Genomic DNA, 27,244 nt, shown 5'->3' with positions numbered 1-27,244 from the left:
TCTCTTCTCACAGGCAATTAGTGGTAGAACAAGAGGGAAGCTAGTTCAGGCTGCAGCAGGGTAGGTTTAGGCTGGACATTAGGAAAAAATTCTTCACAGAAAGAGTGGTCAGACCCTGGAATAGGCCGCCCAGGGAGGTGGTGGAGTCACCATCCCTGAATGTGTTTAAGACCCGTTCAGATGTGATGTTAGGGGATATGGTGTAGGGGAGAACTTTGTAGAGTGGAGTTGATGGTTGGACTCAATGATCCCAAGGGTCTTTTCCAACCTAAGTGATTTTATGATTCTATGATTCTAAGACAACTTTAAGTGCAGTTCTCTGCAATGCTTCCCTTCAGCATGTCATCGGGAGTGGTAGCATCGCTCTTGAGTAGCTGTGAAGAGAGGCTGGTCCTCAGACGGTAAAACCAGATATTTTTATAACTATTTTTATAGCACACAGCAGCAACATGAGCAGCATCTTTAGCCAGGATAGCATGTACTGTTTAAGAAAGGATGAAATTATGATTGTCATTTTTTGGCATGCTATTATTGCCTTTTACTGACATGGGTTTTGTGTGAAATGGAATTTTTTTGTAGCTTTCATGGAAAAAGCAGGAGACAAACTTGTTGTGGAAACAACAAGTCCAACTGTTGTGGAAACTCCAGCAGCTGGGCTGTGGGCTGGCTCGTGGGGTGAGGCAGTGTGGGGACGGCAAAGCTGCACGGTGCCCATAGTGTGTGCCTTGGCGCCCCACTTCCCACTGCGATGCAGCCAGGAGCACCCGGCAAACGGCACGGTGAGGAACTGGAAAAGAAGAGAAAGTGTTTTCCTAATGCAAGAGCTGTTTGCTACGTGGTGGAGGTCCCCAAGGTTCAAATGAGTTTGTCTTTTATTTCATATCTCCGATCCTACCCCCAGCTCGATCCCAGCTGCCCCCAGAACTCCTTTTTATTAAAACCATAAATCAGCCCAGTTTGTTGATCACCTAGGTTCTCATTTTGCCCACCTATCATTGTATGAAGAGCTGCTTGGACCAAAGGACTGAGGGATGTTCAGGACCTGCTGCGCACCAGCGGTGCCCAAGACCAGGCTGCATCTGGGTTCCCCTTCCAGCCATCACTGGCTTCACTGGGACTTCTGGAAACAGGTAATCTCAGATCTCTTAGCTGATCTTCCCGACGCACTAGAGAGCTGTGCGTGAGATCCTATGGCTTCTGAACTTACCGCAGATATGGTAGTTGAATGAGTTACATCCAATAATGAGGTTATAGTTATATCCAGTCGGAAGATGTCTCTTCCGTCTAGTAAGTTGCAACCCTAAACTTATGCCACAGAGTCAAGAAATGGGGAAAAAGTCAGAGGTGACCCGAGGTTTTCCTGCAGGATGAAGGCAATAGTTTGTGAAATACTAATGCGGAAGTGGAGTGTCACCCTGGAACAGGCTGTGGCTGTGGGCTGAGGCTCTGGTACAGCATTGTGCTCAGACTGGTGCAGAAAGAGGAGTCATCACTGAAAATCTAGAACCTCTTCAGTGCCACGGCAGACATCTAGACATGACTCAGATGCTTTTATCCACCCTTCCTGCCACGAGGAAGATATGACAATGGAAACCTATCTTTAAAACACTCAAAGTATCTCTGATAGAGCATTCTATTTGTTTTGACTGATAATAAAAGAGCCAAAGAACTAACTTACAAATGCACCGCTTGCAAATGCCTGCCTTGGTCAGATACATTGGGTTTATGTCCTACTTTAACCATAGCTTTAAAATGCAAGCGATAAGAAAGCAAGAACAAAGATCAGGTCTTTCCAGCCCGGGGGTTTTCCTCTCTCTGTTCCAGCAGAACTGTGCAATGATACTCATAATCGAAGTTCAAAGGTCTCTGTGGCACCAAAATACTTGAAGGAACCCGAAGGATTTCAGTCCCATGGACTAAGTGATCCTTAAGAATGGCATTTTGTAGGCAGGAGACATGTTGGTCAAGATGGAAAATACACAGGCAGCAGCGATGGCTTATCCTGGAGATCAAGAGCAACTTGCTGCCCCAAACTCATCTTCTACCGGTTTGTATGATCCCATTGTCCTCAATAATCTTGTTAACACATGGGCACTAAAAGCTTTTTTTCTCCGTCCAGGGACTGAATCCCGGGAGGGTCTCATCTGGTTTCGTACATAGAGGCAATCTTTTCAGGCATCTACTGCCACCCTGTCCCTGACTCCAGAAAAGCAGCCAGGACACATTGGTCCAGCGGCCTTACCATGGGTGAACAGGAAAAATTACTACAAACACCTTCTCTGGGCACTTCACTTCAGGCCACACTTTGATGCTGATGCTTCTTTTCTTGGTCTGCAGCCGACCTCAGGGATGCAAGGCTGCCTGCTCGCTCCAGAGCTGAGCTGTCCGCCCCATGGTGGGTGCCTTCCTTGCGTTCAACCATGTTCAACCACTGCAAGTCCCCCTCTTGAGTTTACAGCTGCTCGCTGTAACTGCAATCGCATCCCCTTTTTTGCTGTGCGTGGGGGCAGGAGCACAGTGCTGGCTTTGGAGAAGGGTATTAATGTCATTCTCGTCAGGGAAGCTGCAGCACTTCCTCCCCTGCAGCACTGCAGGGTCTTTCCCTGTAGAGCTCTGGGCGCACGCTGTGGTCTATGGGTTGTTGGCGGTCTACTGGGAAGAGATATATGGCCTGTGAAACCGTGGGACTTTCACAGGGGTTTGGCTTGAAAAATATGGTGATAAGGGTACCTGACTGATAGATAGCGGATGCTGAGTGCTGACAACAGCCCCCGGCTCAAAAGATGTGTAGTAGCAGCTCCTGACCTTCCTTCTCTCTGGGGTTTCTTGTGGGGGCTGTGGGGCGAGATCAGCCCAGGCACAGCGGGCACTGGGTGCTCGTGGCAACACCGCAGGACCCACGGAAAGCGAGGGCAGGCGCTCGACCTCGGCTGAGCCCAGCTAAATATAACCGGTGACTGGTGAGCTCCTACGCTTCCCCTGGCTCTGGTCCTGCAGCAATACATTCCTTCCGAAAGTCATCCCCCTCTTCCTCAAATCCTCTTCTCTGCTACTTGAGATGCCACAGTCGAGTCTCACAAGGTGGATGGCTTCCCTCTGAGTAATTTCCTCCTCCCATGACCCTGCTTTTGCTTTCTCTTGCTTATTCACAACTTGCCCTTTTGCACCTGCTCCTTCTCTCCAGCAGCCCCCTGGGTGGCAAGGCAGAACACCGGGATGAGGGATGAGGGTCTTCCTGCTCCTACGACCAGGGTGATTAAAGCTCTGATACACAAGTCTGTCAAGGTATGTTTGTACATGAAGTTGTGTCTCAGGGTACTTGGGCATGGCCGAAAGGTCTGAGAAGGGACTTGTAGGTCTACACAAGGCTCCTCTGGGCACTAAGGCGCACATCAGTTATCTCATGCAAACGTAAGGTCTGCATCTCATTTTTCTTCACAGAAATACAAAAAACACGCCGCAGAGGAACGACCCCCTTTGACGTCCCTGCAAACCATGCCTTGCATTTCCAGATCAGTCACAACATGGCCGGTATTATTTTTATTATTAATAAAGGGTGGTGGGATCCACCTTATTGGGCTGTCGGGGTAGGAGGGAAAGCTGATGCTGCACCTTGCCCACGCAGAGCCGATGGCTGGAGGGCAGCCCGTAGGTCAGAGCCTGGCCCACGTGCCACCTTCCTACCACAGCAGGTGTTGTGGTGAGGCATTCGGTGATGGTTTTGCAGTGCTTACCAGTAATAACCCTTGTGATGCTCTAACCACCACACCAGGAGTTAGTCTGATTTAGCAGCACCAGGACAGTTAAAATGTTACAGCTTTTGTAGGCAGGTATTTCCTAAGACAACAAACCATTACTTTAAACCCAAGCCTGGTGTCTCCCAGGTTATGGAGAGGCTGCAGAAATCAGCGAGGTTTATGAAAGCAGAGCTGGAAATCAGTGCAAATAAGGGGAAATTTTGGCAGGCGGCGTTACAGTTAATCACTCCTTTCTGAGAACAGCAATGCGACGTATTGAATTGAGGGTGTGTGTTTTGAGTAAAACCTAATGGTGAGATCTAGTAGATAGTATGCTGAAGTGTCATGAAGGTCTGCAGGCCACAGGTAGTTAACTGTTACTATAAATTGCCTTTAAAATTAATGATCAGCCTTACGGTTGATTTATGATTTCTTTTAAAAACAGAAGAAAACAGAGAGCTCCCCAGCAACCCAAACACAATCATAAATCCACTGTTTCTTTTAGATCTGAAGTGTTGGATGTCCCATCATGCCAGGGACAGGCGGTGGGTGCGTGGGCAGCGCCAAAAAGCTGGCAGGCAGTGCAGCGCTGCCTGGGTGCCCTTGCCTAGGGAGCCCTTTAACCGTCGGATGCAGTTTGTTTGCACAGAGGAAAATCCCTGAAGCAGGAAAATGTCACATAAGGGCAGCCACTGACCCGTGGGGACATCAGCGCTGTGAGCCAGGAGAGGAGAGAGCGCGTTGTTTTTGTGCCTGTGGGTACATGAGTGGGTGTGTGTCTGCGCTCTGCACGTCTGCCTGTATGTACACGGACGTGTCTGGGGGTGCCTGTCTGTATCAGAGAATCGTAGGATTGTCTAGTTGGAAGGGACCTTTTAGGTCATGGAGTCCGACATGCGCCTCCGTGCGTGTCTGTGACAGCTGTGTGTGCCTGCATGCGTGCATCCCTGCGCAGGTATGTGCGTGTGTGTACGTGTGTGCGGGTGGGTGTACGCCTGTGCCTGTATGAAGCGTGCACGCGTGTACACATGCGATGTGGCCGTGCATGTACGCGCGTGTCTGTGTGTGTACGGACGTGGGCAGATGCAGAGTCTGTGTGTGGTGTGTGTGTGTGTGTGTGTGTGGTGTGGGGGGTGTGTGCGGGGTGTGTTGAGGGTGTGTGTGGGTCTGTGTGCGTACACACACATCCACGCGTGTCGTGGACCAGCCCGTGCCCGCTCCGCGCCCGCGGGGGGACGGGGGTTCCGCCTCCCTGGGCGGCGGGGCGGGGAGGTGGCAGCGCACCCTGGGGAGCGGGACAGACCGACCGACAGACACACCGACGCACCGGGGACACGCTCGCCCGTCCCGGCCCGTCCCGTCCCGGCCCGTCCCGCCCCATCCCGGCGGGGAGCGCGGCTCCCGCCGCCCCCGGGGCAGCTCCGCGGCGCCGCCCCCGCCTCCTCCTCCGCCGCCGCCGCCGCCGCCGCCGCGGCTGCACAAAAGGCGGCGGGGAGGGCCCGGCCGGGAAGGGCTGCCCGGCCGCCCCGCACCATGCCCCGCCGAGGGGGGCTGCCGGCCCCCGCCGCCGCCCGCCGGCCCCCCCCGCTCCTCCTCCTGCGCCTCCTCCTCCTGGCCGCCCCGCTGCAGCCCGGCAGAGGTAAGGGCCGCTCCGCTCCCCGCCGCCCCGGGCCCTGCAAACGCCGCCACGGAAGGCGGATTATCCCCCAAACCCGCTTCGGTCCACTTTTGTTACCATTTATATTTTTTTCCTCCTCTCTTCCCCCCCGCCCCCCCCCCCGCCCCCTACTTTCCGGCCGCCTCCCATCTCCCTGCGCTCTGTTTTGTGTCTGCGCCCGTTCCCCCTCCAGCCCCGCTGCCGGCGGGACGCGGCTCCCTGCCCCCGCTGCTCCTCACCCCCCCACCCCCGGTATGGGGCTCTCTGCCCTTCCCCCTCCGGCCCCGGGGGGGTCCCCGAGCCCCGCCGGGGTCCGCAGCCCGCGTCCCCCCCGCCCGCTGTGTCCCCGGTTGCGGGGCGGTGGGACCCGCGCTCCAGCAGCGCTGTTGGGCAGGGACCGCATCCCTGGGCTTGGCGGGGCGGGATCTTACACCTTCTCCTTAAAAAGCGTGGAGCCGCTATATATACACCTCTCTCTCTGTATATATACTTTAACGGAACCAGCTATAACCACTGCTATTCAGGGAGAAGCACTTCCCTGGGACGTTTGCCTGAGCAGCGTGTATTAATTGATCGGATGAAGAACAAGCAGGATGAACCCACAAGCGTTCGCTCTGCCGGTGACCGATCTCCACGCTCTCACCTTGTATCGTCCCCCCCATCTCAGCTTTGTGCACGGGGAGCGGTCCTTGTCCCCGGCGGGGATGCTCTCGGAGAGGGCAGCACAGTTTGTGGCTTTGCTCCAGTAGTGTTGGAAATGGGTTTTCTCTCCTCTCTGAGCGCTCTGGGAAACTTTTTTTTTTTACAGAAAAGGAGCCCACAGAATGCCTGAGTCCACCATTCCGGTACTTGCTCTCAGTCCTTAATGTTTTAATGAGTTATCTTAACAAGAGTCTCATCTTACAGAGTGCTGTGGCACGCGACTGCAAAAAAGCTGAAGAGGTTTTCTTAGCTTTATTTATTTATTTATTTTGAGCATCTGATCCTTAGAATTGATGATTCAATAGTGCAGCAGACTGTCGCAGGGACAAGGCTGTTAGAATGCTTATTGCAAGTGTGAATAAAATGATCTTTTTTCACCCGTAGCTGGAAAAAGAATAAAGTACATCATTTTTTTTTTATTTTTTTTTTTTTACTTTTTTTTTCCCCCAAGCAAGCCAGTACATTCGTCTCAGTCTGAGGAGCTCCCCAAACTAGGATTTCTTGCAGAACAGGTTTAAAATGAGGTCAGATTGCCTGGAGCATCTTTATGAGTAAATTTGTTGAGTACCTTTCATGAGAGTTTCCTATCTTGCTCTTGCATCGGTAGTTTGATGTACTAAAATCTCAGCTGTCTGGTGGGATGCCTTGTCTTCCTCTGCTTTTTTGGGCTCTCCTGTGGCTCAGCCCAAGGCAAGGATGCCTTTTGGAGATGCTCTTCATGCCTGCTGGACACTGCTTTGCAAAATGAAATAAGGTACAGGGTTTGGGAATCAGCGTGAAGGACCGTGTGTGGGGTGTGGAGCTCAGCGGTCCGGGGGGGTGGATTATTTTCCTCCAGAGTAATCCCAACTAAATCCTGCATGGAATTTTCCCCATTATAAGAAGTTTAGTTGAAGTTTACAAGTGGTTTCATTAAACATATCAGAATTAAGGAGCAGACCGAGTTCCTTCCAGTCTTACCTGGTGGCTCGCCTCAGCATCTGGAAGGATCTGGACTAGCGTGAGCATCTTCAGGTCCTTCCTTTGCCCGATTCAGGAAAGACTCTGTTGAATCAAGCGCAGCAAAGACTTGCATCTGGAAAATCCTGCGTGTTTTCACTCCAACTCAAAAAGCTCGGGTTTCGGTCCAAAATCAGAGGGCTTAACAAAGCTCCGTTTTCACAACAATGCTGGAAACGGTTTGGTTTTGCTCCAAAGTGGAAAGAAAAGCATACTTGGAAACTTCAAAAGCTGCCACTGGGAGGAATGTCACCCCATGGCCGGCCACAGGAGCGTGGGCTGCTTTGGTCATGGCAGCCGGTGGAAGGAGGAGACCTTGGTTTTCATTAAGATCTTACCATTACTAAGTAAACTCTCAAAAATGCAGTGGTCAGGAATGGAGGTAAATATTATCCTATTTCCATGCAGACAGGCAAGTGAAGCCATGGGGGAGCCAGGGCTGTGTAGCCCGTGTACGAACACAAGTGTTTGCTTTATAAAGCCTATTATTTTTGCTTGTTACCCAGCGCACCCAGAGCAGTGGCTCTTGAGGAAAAACTTTCAGCTGCGTTGTAGGGTTTGGAAACGCAAGCGTTAATCTCCGTGCAAACTGTAACTCAGTTGAACAAGTTACATTTCACTGTATTTTACATATGTTTTGAGCTCTTGCAAGGTCCAGGAGCTGGAATATAACTTGTGAACGTGAAGGAGGAATGAAACGCCTGGGTATGTGGTAACAGCCAGCAAAAAAAAAAACAAAACACCAACCCTAAGAAGGCTCTTGTTTGGTATGAATGAGCCCAAGCAGCCTGTCTGAATGAGAGCCATAGAGAAAGCCCAGGGCTTTGCGCCCCCGGGTTGGAGTTAACCACCTTGCGGGCAGAAGAGACCCGTCAGTGCAGGGCTCTGACACGGTCATGCCTCGGCGGTGGCCGAGAATTACTGACAGGACCTACTTATCCCCTTTGTGCTTTTAGCCTTGGGCACGCTAAGTTTTCCTCCAGCTGTCCGGCTTGATTCACTCCTTCCTGCGCTCACAGACCCGCCCTGTACGGGAGCAACCCGGGCAGCCGCTGCTTTTCATTTTTTTGGTGAAATGTTCACGTGGGGTGCAGCAAAAATGCCTTTTCCCAAGCTCCTAGGGCAGAAAGTTCTTGGGACAAGAGAAGACTCCGTGTGGCTCTTCAGCAGCCGTCGGCAAGTCTGTGCAATCTGCAGCTTATACCCAGCAGCGGCATGGTGCAATGGTATCTGCGGATGCAACTGGCTGAAAATAGAGGCCTGACAATGCTTTTATTGATGTTTGGGATAGAAAAAATCGCAGACTCAGAGTTTGAGCCCGCGGCATTTCATTTGGAGCGTGCAGCCTCTGTGCTGAACCCTCCGTTGAAGATTTGTTTAATCAGCTATTGACAGTAGAAGTTAATAGCTGTGCCCGGGGGAGCTGGGGCATCGGTGGTATCGAAGGGCGCATTCATAGCCACAGGCATGCTTAAACAAGCTGCTGCATTCACAGCCGATACCATTGATGTTTGCTTCGGCTTAACTTGTGTGGTTCCACTTTGTTTTTAAAGCCCAAAGCCCAGATGGTAGATTTTGCAAGCGAAACTGGCTTGGTACGCCAGCCATCCAGGAGGAAAGACCATCGCTGCTGCCCTGGTTGCTGCTGCCTCGGAGGGCGCAGAGCCCTTGCCGGTGTCACGGGCAGGGAGAGCCCTGGCTCACGGCGTGGGGTGGCATCTTCCACCCTGGCCAGCCTTGGATACATCCCAGTGCAAACATGCTGCCCAGCTTAACCTGGATATCCTGTGGAAATGACTCCCATAACAAATTAAAAGTAATTTACTGTAACATGAGTCCACTGTGAAAATCACCTGCGTGGAAGGGGGAGATGAGTATCTTCCAAGGCTGCTTTAAGATGAAAATTCTGGCGAGGGGACCTCCATATATTCAGCTGAAAAAATTCACAAGACGTGCCTAAAAGTCAGCATCTTGGGGGATTTGGACAGCCACTTCGGTATTTCAGGCTGGTCAAACAGCTGGTGCGTTCTGTCTACAGTGATGAAAGGATTTCATTAGGGAGATGGGTAGATGAACTCTTTGCTTAACCAGAAGCCACCAAAAAAAAGGGAAGAAAAATCACCAGAGTTGTAGTTTGGTGGTTCTCAGGCCCCCAAAACCAGTTTGTGCCCTTTTCATTTTTCTTGGGGAAGGAAAAGAAAATGAGAGCTCCTTACAGGTGAAGAGAGGTTTACTACTTCTCCAGCCTTTTAAGCTCCTGGGAGATTCTTTGCTCTTGCCCCTGTTTGAACTTACAGTATGTTTAACACTAAGAATACCTCAAAACTCCCCTGAGCGCTGTTTTGGAGTGAAGTAAGTGTTCAGCCCACCCCTCTCTCTCTTGTTCTCTCTTGCTGAAGGCCTCAATCTGTGCACCAGCGGAAGCGCCACATCCTGCGAAGAGTGTCTCCTCATCCATCCCAAGTGTGCCTGGTGCTCCAAGGAGGTAGGTGGACAGACCTCGTTTGTCTTCCATTCTTTTTGTAACGCAGGAAGGGAGCTATTCCCCACCCTGCCTGTTCCTGACACCGTCCCATGCCAGAAGGGTGGGCGAGGGCAGTGGGGACTCCCAGGCTGAGCATATTTTGTGTCTCTGTGTCTCACCAGCTCTTTGACACTGTAGGAAATAAGTCTCCGACCCCGCTGGCCCCTGTGCATCCTTGACAGAGCAGCACTGTTCCTTCCGTCCCTCTCTCCCTTCAATTACCTTCTTGTTTTCGGTGGGTACAGGGTCCCCGCATGGGCTCTGTGTTGCAGGGAGCCTTGCTCGAAAGCTCTCTCCCTTAGAAGCCCCAAGCCCCCAGCTGGTGTCCTGCTACGTGTCCCACGCTGCGTGGCCTGCTGTGGCACGGGCTCTTTGTAACAAAGATAATTCTCCTTTCTGAATCGATGGTGTCATTTTGGGAGCTGACCCATGCTTCTGGCATCTGCATTGTGCTGTGGCGATGAGTTACACGGCTTAGCTGCGCGGTTCGGGGTGGAAATGCATCCGTATGTCGGTGCTGAAGCTGCTCACCCAGAGTTTAATAGGGCCTGCTTGGTTTGTGAGAAATTGCAACTATCTTTCCCTGCTACCTAAGGACAGCTCTTGAGTTTAGTGGGAGATATATATATATAGAGAGAGAGAGAGAGAGAGATATTTTATCAAATATACATCTTGTCATGTAGACTTAACAATTTTTAGAGAACAAGCTGTGTGAAAGAGCTGATAACATCTGATGCATAGATAGCTGTTGTCTGCTTAGTGCCTGCATCTGTCCTAAATATTTAAAGAGAGAAATTGGGATGCTTACAGATGGAAAGACCCTGCCTACTTGCAGGCACAGCTGCTATGCCAGGAACCAGCTTTGGGCTGTGAGAAACCCCAGGGCGGTGGATGATCTTGAACCTCTCGATGGGCATGGCCAGGAGTGATGTTCTCGCGCTCCTGTTCCCTGCTGACCCTTTTTCCTCTGGTGTGGCCGTCCTGGTCCCGTTTTAGGGGAGGCAGGCTGTGGGGTTGAGATTGCACTTCACCTGCCAGCTGTAGCTGGTGATGCTGAGCTGAAGATGCAGGTGCTGCCTGTGTGCTCCTCTGCTGCTCCTGTCCGTCCTCCTGCCAGCCCCGTCTGGGGTGGCTCCAGCCCCTCGGGGCAGAGGATGGGGATGGAGATGGGATGAAGGATGCTCCGGAGCACCCCGGTTCGTCTGCGTCTCTGGAGGTACCTGGCCACTGGCTCTCCAGGTCTCTTTCCCTGGGTTTTCACTTACTTGTAGGCACAGCCACAGCTCTCCAAGGAACACCTCCTAACACTGCTAACACCATGCTACCTGGCAGCGTAATAGCTTTCATGGGATTTTTTTCCAGCAGGGCAAATGATGTGCAGAAGGGAAAGGGTAAAGCAGTAGATCCTGCGTTTGAGACATCTTGTAAACAGCTGTAAGAGCTCCTCTTCCAGCCAGCTGATCTGCGGTGGTGAGACTGGATCCAGGAACGCTGGCTACTAAGCTATGGGTACCCAATAGCTTGCGCTTTTTTAGTTGGTTTTTTATTTATTTTTAATTCTTGGACTCATAATACAGCTTTTTGCAAAACGCTGCCAGCGGCAATGTTTATCTGGTGGTCAGTGTGGCCACTAATTGTATGGCAGCCCATGGGACTGGCAGCCTGACTCTTATCTTGCAAACAGGAGAGTTACCAAAAAAAAATATTCCTAAATGGAACGGAGGGGCCAAGAAGGAAGACGCGTGTTTACAGGGAAGTGCTGTAATACTTCCTGACCTTTAGCCTGCAGCGGCTATTTAAAAATACATTTCAAGGTGTTTCGTGCCAAGAGCTACGCGTTTAAAAGCTGCTGTCCCCATTACATGCTGCATGCTAAAACATAGCGAGTTCTTATTCTAATTCTGTATTTATTTATTTTTTTTAGAATTTACTGCTTGAAACTCTAATTATTTCTCTTTAAGTGAGATCATCAGGTGAGGTAATGGGATTGTGAAAGATATCAAGAGATTTTTGACTTCAGAAGTTTTAAAGTAATGCTATAAACTCTTAATATCCGCTTTCTCTGCATAGTCCTTTCACCACCTTATTTCCCCTCCCCTCTGCCACAGCCTAGTCAGGTATGCTTATTAAATTCCTTTTAGTCTGTTTTCCTTCTCTATTTAATTTGCAGCAGTATGTTGCCCACGAGCATTTATGCTAGTCAAATTCTCCAGCCCTGCTGCTGTTTAAGTGTCAGGGCTAAGGTATTGGAGGGGTTTCCGCAGACACTAGTGCTGTGGTGGTGAGAACACGATCAGCTGATGAGTGTGTATTTTCTGCTCCCTTTGCATTTACTTAAGAGGTTTGGGAGGAAATTGGACCAGCTGTCGTCATCTTTGTAGGCAGCAATTAATAATTTTGTCAGGAAGTATATATAATAGAAGTCTGAAGTACATATAATTCTGTAAATAAGTATATGTATCATATATACAGGAAGTGTAGAGGTGTATATAATATATATACACACAAATTATTATACCTTCTTATATACTTTCTGTACCTTCTTCTGTACTTTCTTATATATAATATTCATTCCTATGGGGAATAACATCACCTGGCGGTGCCATCCTACCTGTTTGCTCTTTGTCCCCCTGGGTGGCCGGCATTGCCGGTGCTGTGAGGGACACCCCGGCTACGGCAGAGGAGCGTTACGAGCAGGAAAGCTGTGCCGTTTCCCAGAGATGACCATGTTTCGCGCAACCTCCTGCGGCGTTGCATCCTCCTCCATCACCCTCTGCGCGCCCAGATCCAGGCTCTGCGTGACCGCAGAGGAGCAGAGAGACTCGAGCGCTCACGGACTGTGAATAGGGGTTAAGAGTGCGCAAAAGCAATTCTGTGGACACAAGGAGCCCTGTCCCAATGGCTTTCCAGGTGGGATAAGGTTCCTTGTATTTACATTGCCTTGAATTGTGAGGGTAAGAGCATGTGTATAGATAGGTGCTTACAGCACAGTAATCAACGTGCTATGAATTTATAACTACGACCTCCTAACCTGTTTGTAGAGGGTGTGTCACGTCCCCTCGGCTTGAATCAGCCTGTCTTCACTTCTGCTTGCGTTCAGCATCTCTGCTCCCATCAAAGAGGGTGATGATGGATGAGTTGATGATAGCAGCTTCTGGTATCCGGCAGCCCCGGAGGCCACAGGGGCTGTTGGGCTAACCACAAGCCTTTGGGCTGTTGGAAATTTGGAAGCCGACATCAATTCTGTTGGCTCGTGCACGAATACCTGGAAAGGCAGGACTGAAATGGGATGATCTGTTTAAATGGCACTTAAAAGAGGAGGTGTGGATGCGTGACCTTTAATGTCGCCTGAGCATGCCTTGAAACAGGACTGTCTGGGGGAAATATGTGACTCTTGGGTGATGGAGGCTGCTTTGGCCTTTCTGTCCGTGCTGGAATCTGAGGAGATTCCTCAACTTCTGCTGCAAGCTCCAGAAGAAGCTGGCAACGACCAGAAATCGCTGACAAGCTGCTGGTGAAAGGCTCTGGCTGGAAACTGCCACGCTGGCCCGTGGGGGGGTTGTGATCCCTGCAGCAGCCTGGGGTTTGTGGGTGGGAGAGGAGGACGCTGGTTGATTTTCTGCGGTGCTGTCAGGCTGCCCAGGCTCACGGGGGCTGGTGGGGCTTGCTGGGGGGAGCAGGGAGCTCTGGAGGTGGCTTCAGCTCTGTCCTCTGAGCGGCCAGGTGGGGTTTGTGTTCATGATAAAGCTACCTGGAGTGGTTGCAGGGGAGATGCTCTCCAAAAGAGCATTCGAGAGTAGCGGTATGGGGGGGCGAGGAGGGGGAAATTATGTCATTACGGAGCTGTTATCTTCTGTTTGCTGCTTTGGGGAGCAGCGTACCAACAGGCAGAGGCCCCTCTTGTTCGTTAGGTGTGTGTACACCGTGTGTTCATCCATGCATTACCTGTGTGGATGCCTTTAGATGTCTACATGCAAGATAGAGACGATGCTCATTAATTGCACTAATTAAACCGAAGTTTCCTTTTTGATTAATTGAACTGAAATTTCCCCAACGGCACCCTCTGTTTTCCAGCAGATGGCTTGCACCCCATCCTCTCCCATCTCAGGAACGCGTGCCTGGAGAATGAGGAAGGAAAATCAAGGCGGGAACATGTCAATTTTTTTAAATGGAGAAAGAAAGCACGGTTCAGACTGAATTAATGCAGAACTGGATTGATTAAAGCGAAAAATGGTGGGGACATGTGTAGTCAGGAGTTAGATATAGTCAGTTAGATACAGTCAGTGCCATTCTCGGTTTTATGGCATGAACCAAGCAATTTGTCTTAAAGCTGTCAAAGTGATGAGCATGTAATTGTCACACTGTTGTCTCCATTCAGTCTGTCCACTTGCTTTTGTGCGTTTGCTTTTGTGAGCTTGCTAAGGCAGAGGCCGGCCCGCAAAGCGCCCACCGGGCTGCGGGCGGCCGGCGTTACTAACGAGGACGAGGTGGGATCTCCCTGAGCCGATGCTTCTCTGTGGCACGAAGCGATGCTTGGGGCAGTTCCTGCTTGCCGCGGGGCACCTGCTGCATTTCTCGCTGGAGCAGGGAGACGGTCGGCAGGTATTTGGGCACCCCGAATTGCTTAACTCACTGTGAGGTGTCCTCTGCTCAGGGGGAATCGGGGTTTGGACCAACGTGCCACGTCTGAGCTGGTGTGGGGCTGCCGTTCAGCTTAGTCGCTCCTGAATTATTTGGACCTGCACAATTCCCTTTACTCCTCAAAACTTCTCATCCTTTTTTGCCTTTTCTTTAACCTCCGGCGGCCTCGATTTTTCTGTGTTGCAGAAAACTTTGTGCTTGTGATGGTACCTGGTAGCCGCAGTTTTGCCTTTGGGTTTTGACCTGCGGGTGCTCACGAGGGGGATTTGCAGGGTGCTGTGGCCATTGCTGGGGCTTTCCCGAGGCCACCCTCACTCCCCTGCTTGGTGTCACCCTGCCTGGGTTGGAAACCGACGCAGGGGCTGGTCCTGCAGCCGCTGGGTGCTGAGCTGCACCCCCTGCCTGGTGGCGTTTGCACCCCTGAGGGGGGGTTATTTTCTTCCACCCCGGGTAATGCAGCATTTCACCGAAAAAGCAAGGGCCTGGCTTTGATATGAGCTGCAGCTTGTCCTGTGGCATGTCCTCTGGGCCCATTTTAGAAGGAAGTTTAAGAGAAAATAGCCGAGTCAAGCAAGGGGGACCCGTGCAGAGGTGCTGCTGCTTTGTGCAGCTCCCGGCAGGAGGGGCTGCGTGGGGGCTTTCCCCCGACCTCCTGGGCTTCCTTTGGAGAACTTCTGTCACGGAGGCTGCAGAAGAACACATTTGCAGCGGTAACCGTTTCTCAAACAGACAGGCTTGCACATGCACGGGCGCCCTGCCCCGAAAAACCTCCCGGCAGGTCCCACGCGGGTGTGCTCCTCGCCCCATCTGCCGGCGCCGATGCTGCTTTCCTGTACGCCCCTCGCTGGGATGATGAACATCGATATAAACAGTACCATACCCAGAGCCGTCTCTCGTGGCGTTCCGAGCTCGACTGCTAAGGAGTAGCAGCTGGGGGGAAGAAGCCGCCATCCTCCTCTCCCCAGGCTGCTGCCCCCTCCCCACCCCCCTCCTGGCTCTCGTTCTGCTCCCCCAGCCCCAGCCAGAAAATTGAGCCCTCATTCAAAGCCCTTTGAAGTCAAGTCTTTCCGTTCACATCAAGAGGCTTTGGAGCAGACCCCGGGGAGGGTTGGAAATGCCTGATGAAGGCTGCAGTTGCACGAGCAGCCCTAAATATCATAGAATCATAGAATTGCTGAGGTTGGAAGGGACCTTTAAGATCATCAAGACCAACCTTTAACCTACCCTGACAAAAGCCACTTCTAAACCATGTCCCTAAGTGCCCCATCTACCCTTTTTTTAAACACCTCCAGGGATGGTGAATCCACCACCTCCCTGGGCAGCCTATTCCAATGTTTAATAACCCTTGCAGTGAAAAAATGTCTCCTAATATCCAATCTAAACCTCCCCTGACATAACTTGAACCCGTTTCCCCTCGTCCTATCACTTGTCACCAGGGAGAAGAGGTCAGCCCCCATCTCTCTACAACCTCCTTTCAGGTAGTTGTAGAGGGTGATAAGGTCTCCCCTCAGCCTCCTCTTCTCCAGGCTAAACAACTCCAGCTCCCTCAGTCGTTCTTCATAAGGTTTGTCCTCCAGACCCCTCACCAGCTTTGTAGCCCTTCTCTGGACACGCTCCAACACCTCAATGTCCCTCTTGTAGCGAGGGGCACAAAACTGAACGCAGTACTCGAGGTGGGGCCTCACCAGTGCCGAGTACAGGGGGATGATCACTTCCCTAGTCCGGCTCACCACACTATTCCTGATACAGGCCAGGATGCTGTTGGCCTTCTTGGCCACCTGGGCACACTGCTGGCTCATATTCAGCCGGCAGTCAACCAACACCCCCAGGTCCTTTTCTGTCAAGCTGCTTTCGAGCCACTCCGCCCCAATCCTGTAGCACTGCGTGGGGTTGTTGTGACCCAAGTGCAGGACCCGGCACTTGGCCTTGTTGAACCTCATACCATTGGCCTCAGCCCATCGGTCCAGCCTGTCCAGGTCCCTCTGCAGAGCCAACCTACCCTCAAGCAGATCAACACGCCCGCCCAGTTTAGTGTCATCTGCGAACTTACTGAGGGTGCATTCGATCCCTTCATCCAGATCGTCCTATGTAGATACTTCTCTCCAGTGTTAATTCCTGGGGAATAACTAAAGGTTCCTGGCTGCACTCCTGGTGCTATTGGTGTTGCTTTTTGCACAACCAGAGTGTCCTTTCTAATAGGTGGCCAGCAGAAATGAGCTGGCGGAGGTGTTCACCTGGAGCAGTGGTCCAGGCACCGGGAGAGCAGGAGAGCATCTCCCCAGGGGTGCCCTGCTGCTGGATGGACCAGCCCAGGAGAACGCCTGGACCCCACTGGCTTTTCACTGACTTTGGGTCAAACCACATCCGAGATAAACTTTTCTCCAAGGCTGCCCTAAACGTGCTGCTCTGAAAGGCTGGGCATTGTTTTCGGTTTTGTGAGGGATTCTGATTTTTATTTTGTCATGCTGGAGATGATTTAAATAGTCCCAGTCCTCCTTTTTGGAAGAGCATCTGTTTACACGACGCATTCCAAGAAATTCGTGTTTGCATCCATCTGATATGCCGTCTCCTTGGCTGGGTCCCGCCGCTGGATGCTGGAATGCAAATCTCACATTTTTCAAATAGCGTTGGGACCTTGTAGTGAGAAAACGCTGCAGAGCCTCTGTCTGTGTCCTCGGGCCCCGTGGCCAAGGCTGTCCTCGGAGAACCCCCGGGGCACCCTGCAGGGTGTGAAGGCGAGGTGTGCTGGAAGACCTCTCCCTCCTCCATGTCTCCCCTGTCCTCTGCCATGCTGAAGCATCAGCAAAAAAGGGGGGTTTGTTCAGCCCCACACTGGTTTTTGGCTGTGCAGCTGAAGGAGGGGCTGGCATGGCTGCAGACATCTTCTCTGCATTATTTCATGTCATTTCAGTCCATCAGCCCCGGAGCAGAAGACGGTTGTCTCTATTGTTATGGTGCAGAAATAAGTAAGAATCGACTGCTGAAAATCCAATAAGTTTTGGGCATGAGGCTTGCTCCGTTTGGCCCTTTGGGGGACAAAAAAAAAAAAAAAAAAAAAAAAGGCATTCTAACAAATGGTCTCTTTGCAAAAGGCTGCATTGTGTGTCTGGCTGTTCCTCAGCGCTGCCGGCACAAGGCTGCATTGTGCGCCAGGCGCGGGGCTCACGGCGAGGGCTGGAGCGGTGGGGACGGGTGCTGGGATGCTCCCTGCCATGGCAGCCCCTCCTCCGGCAGCGAGCATGGGCTGCCTTCCGACCACCTCCCAGGCGGCATCTCCCACCTCCCCCATTCTCCAGCAGAGCTGCCCAGGACAGCCTGTCCACGTCAGACCGCCCCGGCTCTGCTCCGCTTCAGGAACGGCTGGATGTGGTCACTTTTCTTTATTTTCCATGTGATGGTGTGGTGCCAACGCCTGCAGTGCAGAGGTGGGAGGGAGTGGGGACACGCCGTGCTCACATGGGGACATGTGGCATCTCGCCCAGGGAAGAGGGCGCGGGTCCCCGGAGCCACCCAGCCTCCATCTCCAGCTTCACATCTTGACGTGGCTCTCGGGGTTGGTGGGTTTGTCCTGCTTCCCGCGATGCAACCTCCTTGTCCTCCGTTCTCTCTTTTGCAAAGTTCCTTCAAGGTGATGCGCGTGTGAAAAGTAACAACTTCTCACCTTTTCCCCTCAAAGAGATTTCCAGGTGGCAAAGCAAACACTTTGCCATGCTTTCAGAGGGCTGGGAGCAAGTGCTGCTGCTGTGGCTGGGGAGAAAACCCAGGCTTAGCTTTCTGCTGCGGTGGTCTGAGAGCAAATTCAAAGCCTCACAGGATTTCTTTTCCTGGTAGATCCCTTTGAGAGGCTCAGTGCAGGCTGCTTTTGAGTACAGCCACCACAAATGCCACCAGCTTCTCCTTGTCATCTCCTGTTTCCTACAGATACCAGTGTGTCCAAACAAAGCCCCTGCTGTGGGATTGATGTTTCTTCCTCCCCTTTCCTTTTGTCCCTTCTTCACCCCCCAGGAGTTCGGCAGCACAAAGTCCATCACGTCGCGGTGCGACTTCCTGCAGAACCTGATTGCAAACGGTTGTGACGGAGCCATCGAAAACCCCAGCAGCAGCATCAACGTGGTGAAGAACGTCCCTCTGAGCAGCAAGGGCTCCGGCCAGACCCACCTGGACGTCACGCAGATCATGCCTCAGAAGGTCGCCTTGAGTCTTCGTCCTGGTGAGTCCCCAAGGGCTGTGAGCGACGTGCTGGGCTGTGTTTGTGGGGGTGAGAAAGGGTGGCCAGGACATGCCAAGAGCGTTTTGTAGCCCCTGACCTTGTAGCCTGTGAACTTAGTGGTACATCACAAACAAGTTTGGGGCTGAGGCGTATGATCTCTATGAGATGGCACCACTGTCAGGCAATGTCAGTCAAACCCCACCCAAAACTTAACCTTTGCATGTGTTTAAAAGGAACCTGCTTGACTTACAGAACGTAATCACTGGGTGGAAGGAGTTAAAATAACTTTGGATCCTCCACCAAGCTGACAGTGCTTGACTCTAAACTGAGGCAGCTCCTTCTATAAATTGGAAACAAAAATGCGTATCTGTTTTCTGTCGGTATGCAAAAGAGCCGTGGGATCAAGGCTGAAGATGGAGATTTGAACTTGTGACTCAGGCCTTGGACTGTGGCCAGACCCCTGTTTCATTCCCCTGAGCCATCACTTTTCTTCAATCTCTTCCTTTTAATTAAAAATTAGAAGGGACCGGCTGGACTGAGCCATGCGAGCATGCTTGTTATCAAAAGTTTTTGCGTAGTGGGGGGAAGCTTTAATGTGGGTTCAGAATTCTTGCAAAAATTTGGCAGCCGATATTTCTGAAGGGGGGGTGGAAAAAAAAAGGTCTTTATTGCAAAGTTAAGAAGCAAATATAAAAGCTCAATTCATTATAAGCAATTGGTGTGGGTTTCTAAGGCTTACAGTTTTGTGACAGCTCTTATGAGCATACAGAAAAATGAAATACGATGTTTTGCCCAAGAAAAACAGGAGTTTGAGCTGGTGCTCACGCTACCAGTGCTCTCCCGGAGCCTATCAGTTGCTGCAGGATTTTTTGCTTTAATTCTAAGGGTTGGATAGTCCTCATGTCTCTTAATTAACTCTTCCTCAGCAGTGTGACTGCTGTCATCAGTCAGACCCTCAAACGTAAAGACATTTTGCTTCAAAGGCTTAAAAGCAGGTACCCGAGGGTGGCCACCACTGGATGTATGGCTAGATGCGTGGCTTCTGCAACGGAATGTTGCTGATGAAACAGGTTTGCTCCCATAAAAAAAAAAGGGAGTTGTTATTCCTCCTGTTTCTTGAGGTGGTTCCTGGCAGAAAGGGCTGTCTCAGCTTCCCCATCTCGCCTCCCGCAGACCCTCCTTCACTCCCAGTGCCCAGCAAATTCCCCTTTCCCAGTCCCCGGCAGTTTTGCCCAGCCAGAGGAGCGGATCCGCTCTGGTCTGGGGCAGGGCATGGGGGTCCCTGTGGCTTTCCGGGGGCTGCGCTGTCGGATGCTTCAGGCTGTACAGGGCTGGTGTGCCGTTCCTGCCAGCCCTCCCAGGGGACCACACTCGTGGCCACCTTCGGTTCTCCATGGGCAGCAGAGGAGCCCTCCAGGTCTGGGCTGAGCTGCAGGAATCACCCCCGGGCCCCCGCTGCTGAGCCGGGGACCTCCCCTCCCTGCACTCCTCTTGCCGAGCATCAGGGTCATCGCAGGAGCAGGGACATACCTGGATGTTTGTAATAGTATCTCCCGTATTTGCTCTCTTTTTGATGTTGGGCAGCACTCCCTCTTGGGGCTGATGACTTCCTAAACCCGTGTATTAGCATCCCCAGTTTAAATTATCCATTAATCCTTGAGCTTCAGAATGGGTTTCACCCTGTGAACCCAAGACAAAAAGGAGACAATGTTGATTTAATTTTGGGCATGAAGAGTGTCCTATTTCAAAGATGAATACACACGGCGGTCTGTGGCGATGGTGATCTTTTATTCTTAGACCACTAAGCAGAAGCAGAAGGGAGCGAATTGTCAATTGTTTGCCGTTCCCACCCAGGCAGTTTGATCTAATCGTCCCGTGGCAGAAGTCATATCCCCAAATCTCCATGCCCACAGCTGATTTCCAAAGGCTTTAAATTGACTTCCTTCACAGCGTAGCTTTCAAATCGAGCATTTAGTTTTTATAACACTGCTTTTTAATCCTATGTCCAGCTGTAAAGCAGTGTGTCCCGGTTAGATGAAAAATATGACGAGTGTAAAAGGAATTAAAAAAAATGAATAGATGCGAGCTGTGTTGTTCATCAAGCCTTAAGCCTCGCCAAGCAGAAAGAACAGCTTTTCATGGGTAAGTTTGCTTGTCGAGTTTGTGTTTGTAAATTGGCCAAGAGCAGTTTTTCCGGTTTCTGCGCTGCCTCTCTGTGACAGCATCCAAGAAACATTTCTGAATTCAGTTTTGCGTTTAAAACTTTTCAGTAAAAGCCCTAAGGAGAGGATGGTGGTGACAGTATGTGGGGAAACAGGGGACTGGATTATTCCTAGGAGTGTGAGAGTAATGCTGTGCACAGAGAGTAATAAATTCTTTTGACTTACATCTACATGTATTAGTGATATTTTCTCTGAGATAATCAATTTTTGCAGTTAGGAATGACAGAAGAACCCAGACCAGGATCCTGGTCCTCTCAGGAACTAATAAACTCATAACTATTAAAAGAAGATTGGATTAGAACAATCCAAATATGCTCTCTGGCACAGGAATTCCCACCTTAAGACCTGCTCAGGAAGAAGAGAGTTTTGGAAACTGAAATGTTGGGGACATCACATGCAGAAGGAAACATCCTCTTTTTCTGAAAGGGTTGGGTATTCCAGTGGGAAAAATATGTAGGAATGAAAAAGATAGTAATGGGAATTAATTTTCCTGGAGTTACGCACGTTCTTGCAGCACCGAATTGAAGCCAAGCTTGCCGTCATGGTTTCTTACCCTGCGGTCGGTGCTCACAGGTTTTGCACTATATAAATGATGTGCTCCTTTGTCCCCCCACAAAATACATGCCAGGTACAGCGTCAGGCCAGCTGATTTGGTTGAGCTGCCTCGGTCGCTTTGCTTACTGTAGATCTTGTGCTGAGTTGCATCCTGCGGCATGCCATGTCTCAGGCTGTGCCGGGAGAGTCCCGCTCCTGCAGGAAATGAAAGTTGGGGAGAATAAGGAGGAATATTTATGGCAAGAGTTTCCTGCATCCTACAGCTGGTGTCTGGGCAATACCTACGTGTGCAAGTTTGCGGACGGTGCCTCTTGCAAGCCCTGCCGGGTTGGAGGAGACTGCAGGGGGGAGCAATTAGCTGTGAGAAAGAAGCTTGGAAGCCACCCTTGATCTAAATGCACAGGGAAATCACTAAATAGAGGGAAGGTCTTGATTTAGGAGCTGCAGCTGACTCCCCTGGTACCCCAGCACCGAGCTGGTGAGATGCACAGAGAACTGGTGGAGCAAAGGACACGGACCCAGATCTAAACCCTTCACAGCTTTGTTTGCGAAAGAGGCAGGCTCTGGTCTTTGTGCACGTCCTCCTGGGTGCTGGGATCCCGGATCCTTTGCCAAGGGGGTGGATGCTGCTGGGTCGAAGCAGCTGCCGCCGAGGGCTGGGAGAAGGCATCCACTCGCTCCCCGCACGCGGGGACGGCTGTGGGAGTCACTACGAAGCAGATCCTGGAGGCAGGGAGGGTGTCTGGCCCTGCGTGTGGCTCGTCACACAGAGCGTGACCCCAGGAGCCACGCAGGGCTCCTGCCTGCCGGGCTGCAAAGCCCCTGGTGCCGTGTCTTGCCAGCACGGCAGTTCTGGGATGCTGCTGCTGCGTGTTGTTGGGCTGGAAGTAAGTGGGAGCAGCTGTGCTGCTGCGAACAATGAGGAGAACAATAAAACAGTTAGGGAAATGTTTTCACAATACTAAAAAATGTTTCGTTTCTGGGGAAGAGGAGGGGAAGCCATGAGTGTTTTGCAGAACCTGCCAGTGCCTGAAGTTCAGCCTCGACCGTGAAGAGCTGGGAGAGGTGGGCAGGAGAGGGAGCTTGGTCTTGAGAGGATCTGAGTCCCTGGGTCTGAGACCCCACTGAGCCGGAAAAGGGGCCGAGGTGGCAGCTGGGGACGTGGGATCTCCAAAGCAGCCTGGGGCTTGAGGGCACTGGAGTCTGGGGTTTCCATTTAGACCCCTCTCTCAGCAAAGCATAAATCAAACATTTGCTGCCTCCTCTTTGGCTCCACCGAGGTCCGCGTGGTTCACCAACTGGTGAAGTTGAGTTCACTTGGAAGCCACTTCACCTTTTTTGAGGTGTGGGCAGTGCCGGCGGTGGCCTCCCCTCCTGGGCCCCCCTTCTGGAGAGCATCTCTGGTGAAAGTGGTTTGGCAAAGGGGAAGGTCAGGGGAAAGGTTTTCCTCCGCTCTTCTTCGCATTTGCGCAGCCTGTGACTCAGCCCTGCCACCTCCTTCCCTTGTCTTCAGCACTTCGGGAAGCTTCATCTCTGCCTCAGTGCTTCCCTGGCTGACCCTAACAACCTTCTTTTTCCAGTTCACTTCCCTTTCGCTCCGCTTTCTCCAGCGTGATGGTGGCACGGCTCTGTTTTGGGGGAGGTATCCTTTTAAAAGATGTTTCTTCTGTGTCTGCTTTGACTTGACCTCCCTGCACAGCTCAGAGGACCTCTTGCATTCATCTCACACTGGCTGTTTTCTCCTGACCTCCTTCCTTCTCCTGCTCCCACTCCTCTCTTTTGTGCAGGACTCCTTGGACTGCTCCTGGTTTGCTTTGAGGACATGCCCAAGCAAGCGTGTGCAGGGTCCCTCTTTCAGTAGTCCATGAAACATCCATTTGAGGTTTACTCTGCTTGCTTTTCTTTACAGTTTTCTAGGAAAACACCTCTGGACTGTACACAGTCCAGGGCAGCAGCACTTTTCATGTGTCCCCCCTTAGACATGCTCTCAGCTGAGAGACGGAAAGACCCTTTCCCATATCTCCAAAGTAAAACAGAGACATGCAGTCTATAGATGTGTCTTTTTCTTGCAAGCCAGTGCTCTCCGTAGCTTAAAAGGACCCAAAGTCATTACCTGCTTTTCTGTTAGTCTCCTAAGGGAGGGATTTGGAAAAGCTTATTCCCCTCGCCCTCTTCTTTGGAAGTGATCTGTCTGCTCTGCAGGGGTCGGAGGGGAAGAAGCCCGCAGTCTGGATTTTATGTGTGCTAGGAGTTTCCTTTTCACCCCTCTCAACTCTTGTGTGTGTGCAGGTGACCGGACCTCCTTCCGAGTTCAGGTTCGGCAAGTGGAGGACTATCCCGTGGACCTCTACTACCTGATGGATCTCTCCCTGTCCATGAACGATGACCTAGATAATATTCGCAATCTGGGGACCAAGCTGGCTGAAGAGATGCGAAAGCTCACTAGCAATTTCCGGCTGGGATTTGGATCCTTTGTGGACAAAAACATTTCTCCTTTTTCCTACACGGCACCAAGATACCAAAACAATCCCTGCATTGGGTAAGTGGTGGGTGTACCTCGAAGGGACAAGCCCTGTGTTTGCACAGAGCCTGGCTGCAGTCTTCTCTTCTCATTCTTGCTTTAAATAATGAAGCAGACTTAAGCCCTGGCTTTTGGTAATGCTGATTAGCCACGGCTGTCGCTGTGATGCTCTAGAGCGATTCACAATAGGACAGCTTCCAATTTGCAGTGGCTGTTGGGAGATCTCTGCATCAAGAGATGGGAAACTGTTGTATCGGGAGCCTGAAGCTATTTTTAAGTACCTGACGAGGATGCAGACATAGCAGGCTTTTTTACAGGCGTTAAGAAATAGGAGCAAGAGCCAGAAATTCCTGATTTCTGATCCTAGTTCTGAGTCATAGTTTGGCCTTGAGTAAATCAATTAAGCTCTTTGTCTCCATTTCACAGATAAGGAGACCAAGGCAATGTAAGTCCTTCCAACAGAAGTGTTTGGGGGAAGTGAGATTTGTGAGGGCCTGTAGGACTGATTAATGAGTTTTTCCAGTGTTTTGAAGATGGCAGGCAGGTTTTTTCATCTTTATTGCTGTGTAAGGAAAGCAAACTGGCACTTGCAAAAGACAAATGATGTGGTTTGCTTTGTGGTGATATCGGAGCTTTCCTCCTTTTCTTTCTGTTTGCCTTTAACTGGTCGAGTTGGGATCAAGTCCATAGAATCAGGGATTATGCGAGAGTGAAAAGGGGTGCAGTGGAGGGTGCCCAGGCTCAGATGGGTTTGGATGTTGGTATAAAAGGATGGATACAGCAGCAAGTGCTCTCCTGGGAGAATGTCACCATTGACACTTACCTTGGGGTCTTCACCTTGGGGTGCTTCCTAGTCATGTAAGGGCAGTAAGGTTAGCACTTTTATTTGAGCCATTCGTGGACACTTACGTTGTAAGACCACAGCACAGATGGATGCCAAGCTCTGCATGCATGCATCCTTTAAGTTTTCCGTGTGAGAGGCAGATTAAAGGGAGCTTGCATCAGCTATGAGTTTCTAGGCACATTTTGGCATTGGCCAAGCATTTGGCATCTCATTGCACATTGACCATTGACCATACAAAATTATCCGTATTCTCTTTTCACCAGTTCCGTCCAGAGAGGAAAGTCAAATAGATTTTAACACTGAAAACTCGTGCTTTGTCCATGAAGCATAGCCACCTTTCACCTCTCTCTTTGTAGCTCTTCCCTCTGAAAATCTGGCACGGCCTCAGAGGGTTGTGCTCAGTCATCTCTATTGTTCTCAGTCTCCATCACCTGCTCACGTTGCTTGTGGGCTAGGGACTGGGTTTTGCTCCAGTGAAAACTTTGTTTGCCTGGTGTGTGATTTAATTGATGTGGCATGGCTTTTGCTGAGTGAAATAGGGTGAAAAGTGCGGGAGGGAAAGGGTGGGAGAAGAGGAGAGGGTGGAGCTGGACAACTCTGCAGCGAGGCATGCCTGAAACTGCTAATGCCCTTTTATTGAGGTCATCCAGAGATGTGGACTCATCCTCTCCCACCATGATCAGGCTGTCTGCACGTCCTTTTGGTTTTACCCAGGTGGTCGCTTTTCTGTTTATGGGTTACATTAAGCCAGCCTGGTCTTGGGAAACCATTTAGGAAGGATTGTCCAAGGCAGCTCGCCTGGTGGGCACTCCCTTCCAGTCGCCATCTGTCTCCTCTTCATCCAAGCCAGGGGTGCTGGCTCCTCGTTTTTCTCCAGCAGTGTCGCCCTCCCCTGCCTGCCCTGCAAACGGGCAGTCGCTGCTGCTAGGGGGCTCCCTGATGCAGCAGCGAGGTGGGTTGTCAGGTGGGGTTTTGTTTGCAGCTATTTCTAAGTGTCAAAGCAGACTTTGTCCGGTGGCCTGCTTGCATCTCCAAAAAGCTGCAAAGAAACATGAGCTGCGGTGGGTGTTTTTGCCCCCAGTCCAGGTTCTCTCCTCCTCACGGTGATGGCTGACCTGCAGGTTTGGGTGGGGTGCAGCCCTGTTTTCATGTGGGGTCTGGCCGGGATCCTTTGTGCCTCCTCCGTCTCACCCCATCTTGCTGCTCGCCCCTGCTCCTGGCCCAGCATCCTGGCTGGGACCTCCTGGGGAGCCAGGACGTGGCCTCAGGCAGCCATGGTGTCATTCAAGAAGAGGTAATACACAGGAAACAAACACTAAATTTAAAAAGCTAGATAAGGAAGGCAGAGGGTTTGACTGAACACCAAATTGCCCATCTATCTGTGATATGACCTGGGGAGGTTTCAGCCTGAGATAACCCACCCGCACTGCTGCGTAGTCGCTCAGCTATCCATCATCTGTCCTGCTGCTGCCTGCAGCTTCTGCCAGCAAACCTGGAGCGTAAAACAAAAAAGGATTAAATGATACATCTTCATGGGATGTGGGAGCCTATAGCGTGTCTGTGTTTTCTTCCTGGACCAGGACTCTGGCAAACTGAGCACCCAGAGGTATCGTATGGGTTCAGGTCTGCTTACTGAGTCCCTGCAGCACAGGGGTTTCACACATCACACGCTCCTCACCTTGGCCCTAGGTACGAGCAGGATGCAAGTCTGAACACGGGGCTGATCACGAGGGATGGCTCTAATTGCCAGCCGGGCCCAGGGCAGTGGGACCTGCCCCACGGTTAGGTATGTGCGAGACTGTGCGGGTGGAAATCCCTGCTCTGGGGTCCCTTGTGAGTGATTGGAGTTCCCAGAGGTGGTAAATCTTAAATACTCCTTTGTGTAAAAAGCCTCTTGCAACTTACCCATAGTGGGTCATGTGTCAGCAGAGGCCTTTAATTGTTCTCCTTGTTTTATCTTTGAAGATAAGAGTGAATTAGTGCCAGCCCAACTCCTTTTTAAACACATTTTCTTCTTAACCCTTCTCGTCCCTCTCCCCTGCACACACTCACTGATTTCCCACGCTGAGCTCTCCCGGACATGGGGTGAGCACCAAAGCTGCCTCCTGGTTTATATGGAAAAAAGTTTTGCTGGTAGCCTGCCGAGGCATTTCTCTGCCTTAGGGTGCCACTCCTACCTTTCTGCTCCAGCGGCGCCCTGGAAAGTGGAGATGGTGTTTGCTCACCGGCTTGCAGGGAGAGTGGGAGGATGCATGAGTTGGTTACTAATGCACCTTGTGGTGTGCAGTGGTGCAGGGTGGCATGTATTGACAAGAAAACTGGATGACAAAGTGAAAATGCATATTGAAAAATAGGGGGAAAGTAGCTGAATGGCAGTGATGTTCCTGCATGGTGCACTTTGACACCAGCACACCTTCCTGGGCTCCTGCGGAGGGCGGCTCTGGCCCTCTTGCCCCGACATGCCCTCTGCGTCACTGCTGGTCGCATCCTGCACTGCAGACTTCCAGTGTGAAAACCACTTTCTGGGTGCTGAAACACCAGAGCCTTGTGTCTCCACTCAGACCTTATGGGGAGAGAGACATTTGGCCCTGGTGAGATCTCTGGAAACTTCAGATGCTCAAAGCCACCAGAG

General features: G+C 51.3%; 1 protein-coding gene across 1 annotated transcript in view; it reads left to right on the top strand.

The window, feature by feature from the left end:
* The first annotated feature begins 4,916 nt into the window (after positions 1 to 4,916).
* Positions 4,917 to 27,244, top strand: part of ITGB5 (integrin subunit beta 5) — a 62,991-nt gene continuing 40,663 nt past the window's right edge. The window contains exons 1-4 of the mRNA XM_074594565.1: positions 4,917 to 5,376; positions 9,495 to 9,580; positions 18,266 to 18,470; positions 23,537 to 23,786. Of these exons, the coding sequence (XP_074450666.1) occupies positions 5,271 to 5,376; positions 9,495 to 9,580; positions 18,266 to 18,470; positions 23,537 to 23,786 (647 nt within the window). The 5' untranslated portion in view covers positions 4,917 to 5,270. The remainder of the gene's footprint in view (positions 5,377 to 9,494; positions 9,581 to 18,265; positions 18,471 to 23,536; positions 23,787 to 27,244) is intronic.

Source organism: Larus michahellis, chromosome 7 (genome assembly GCF_964199755.1).
Source record: "Larus michahellis chromosome 7, bLarMic1.1, whole genome shotgun sequence".
In the NCBI taxonomy this organism is placed as follows: Eukaryota; Metazoa; Chordata; class Aves; order Charadriiformes; family Laridae; genus Larus; species Larus michahellis.
Note: the sequence above shows the minus strand (reverse complement) of the source record. Positions and strands in the feature narration are given on the sequence as shown.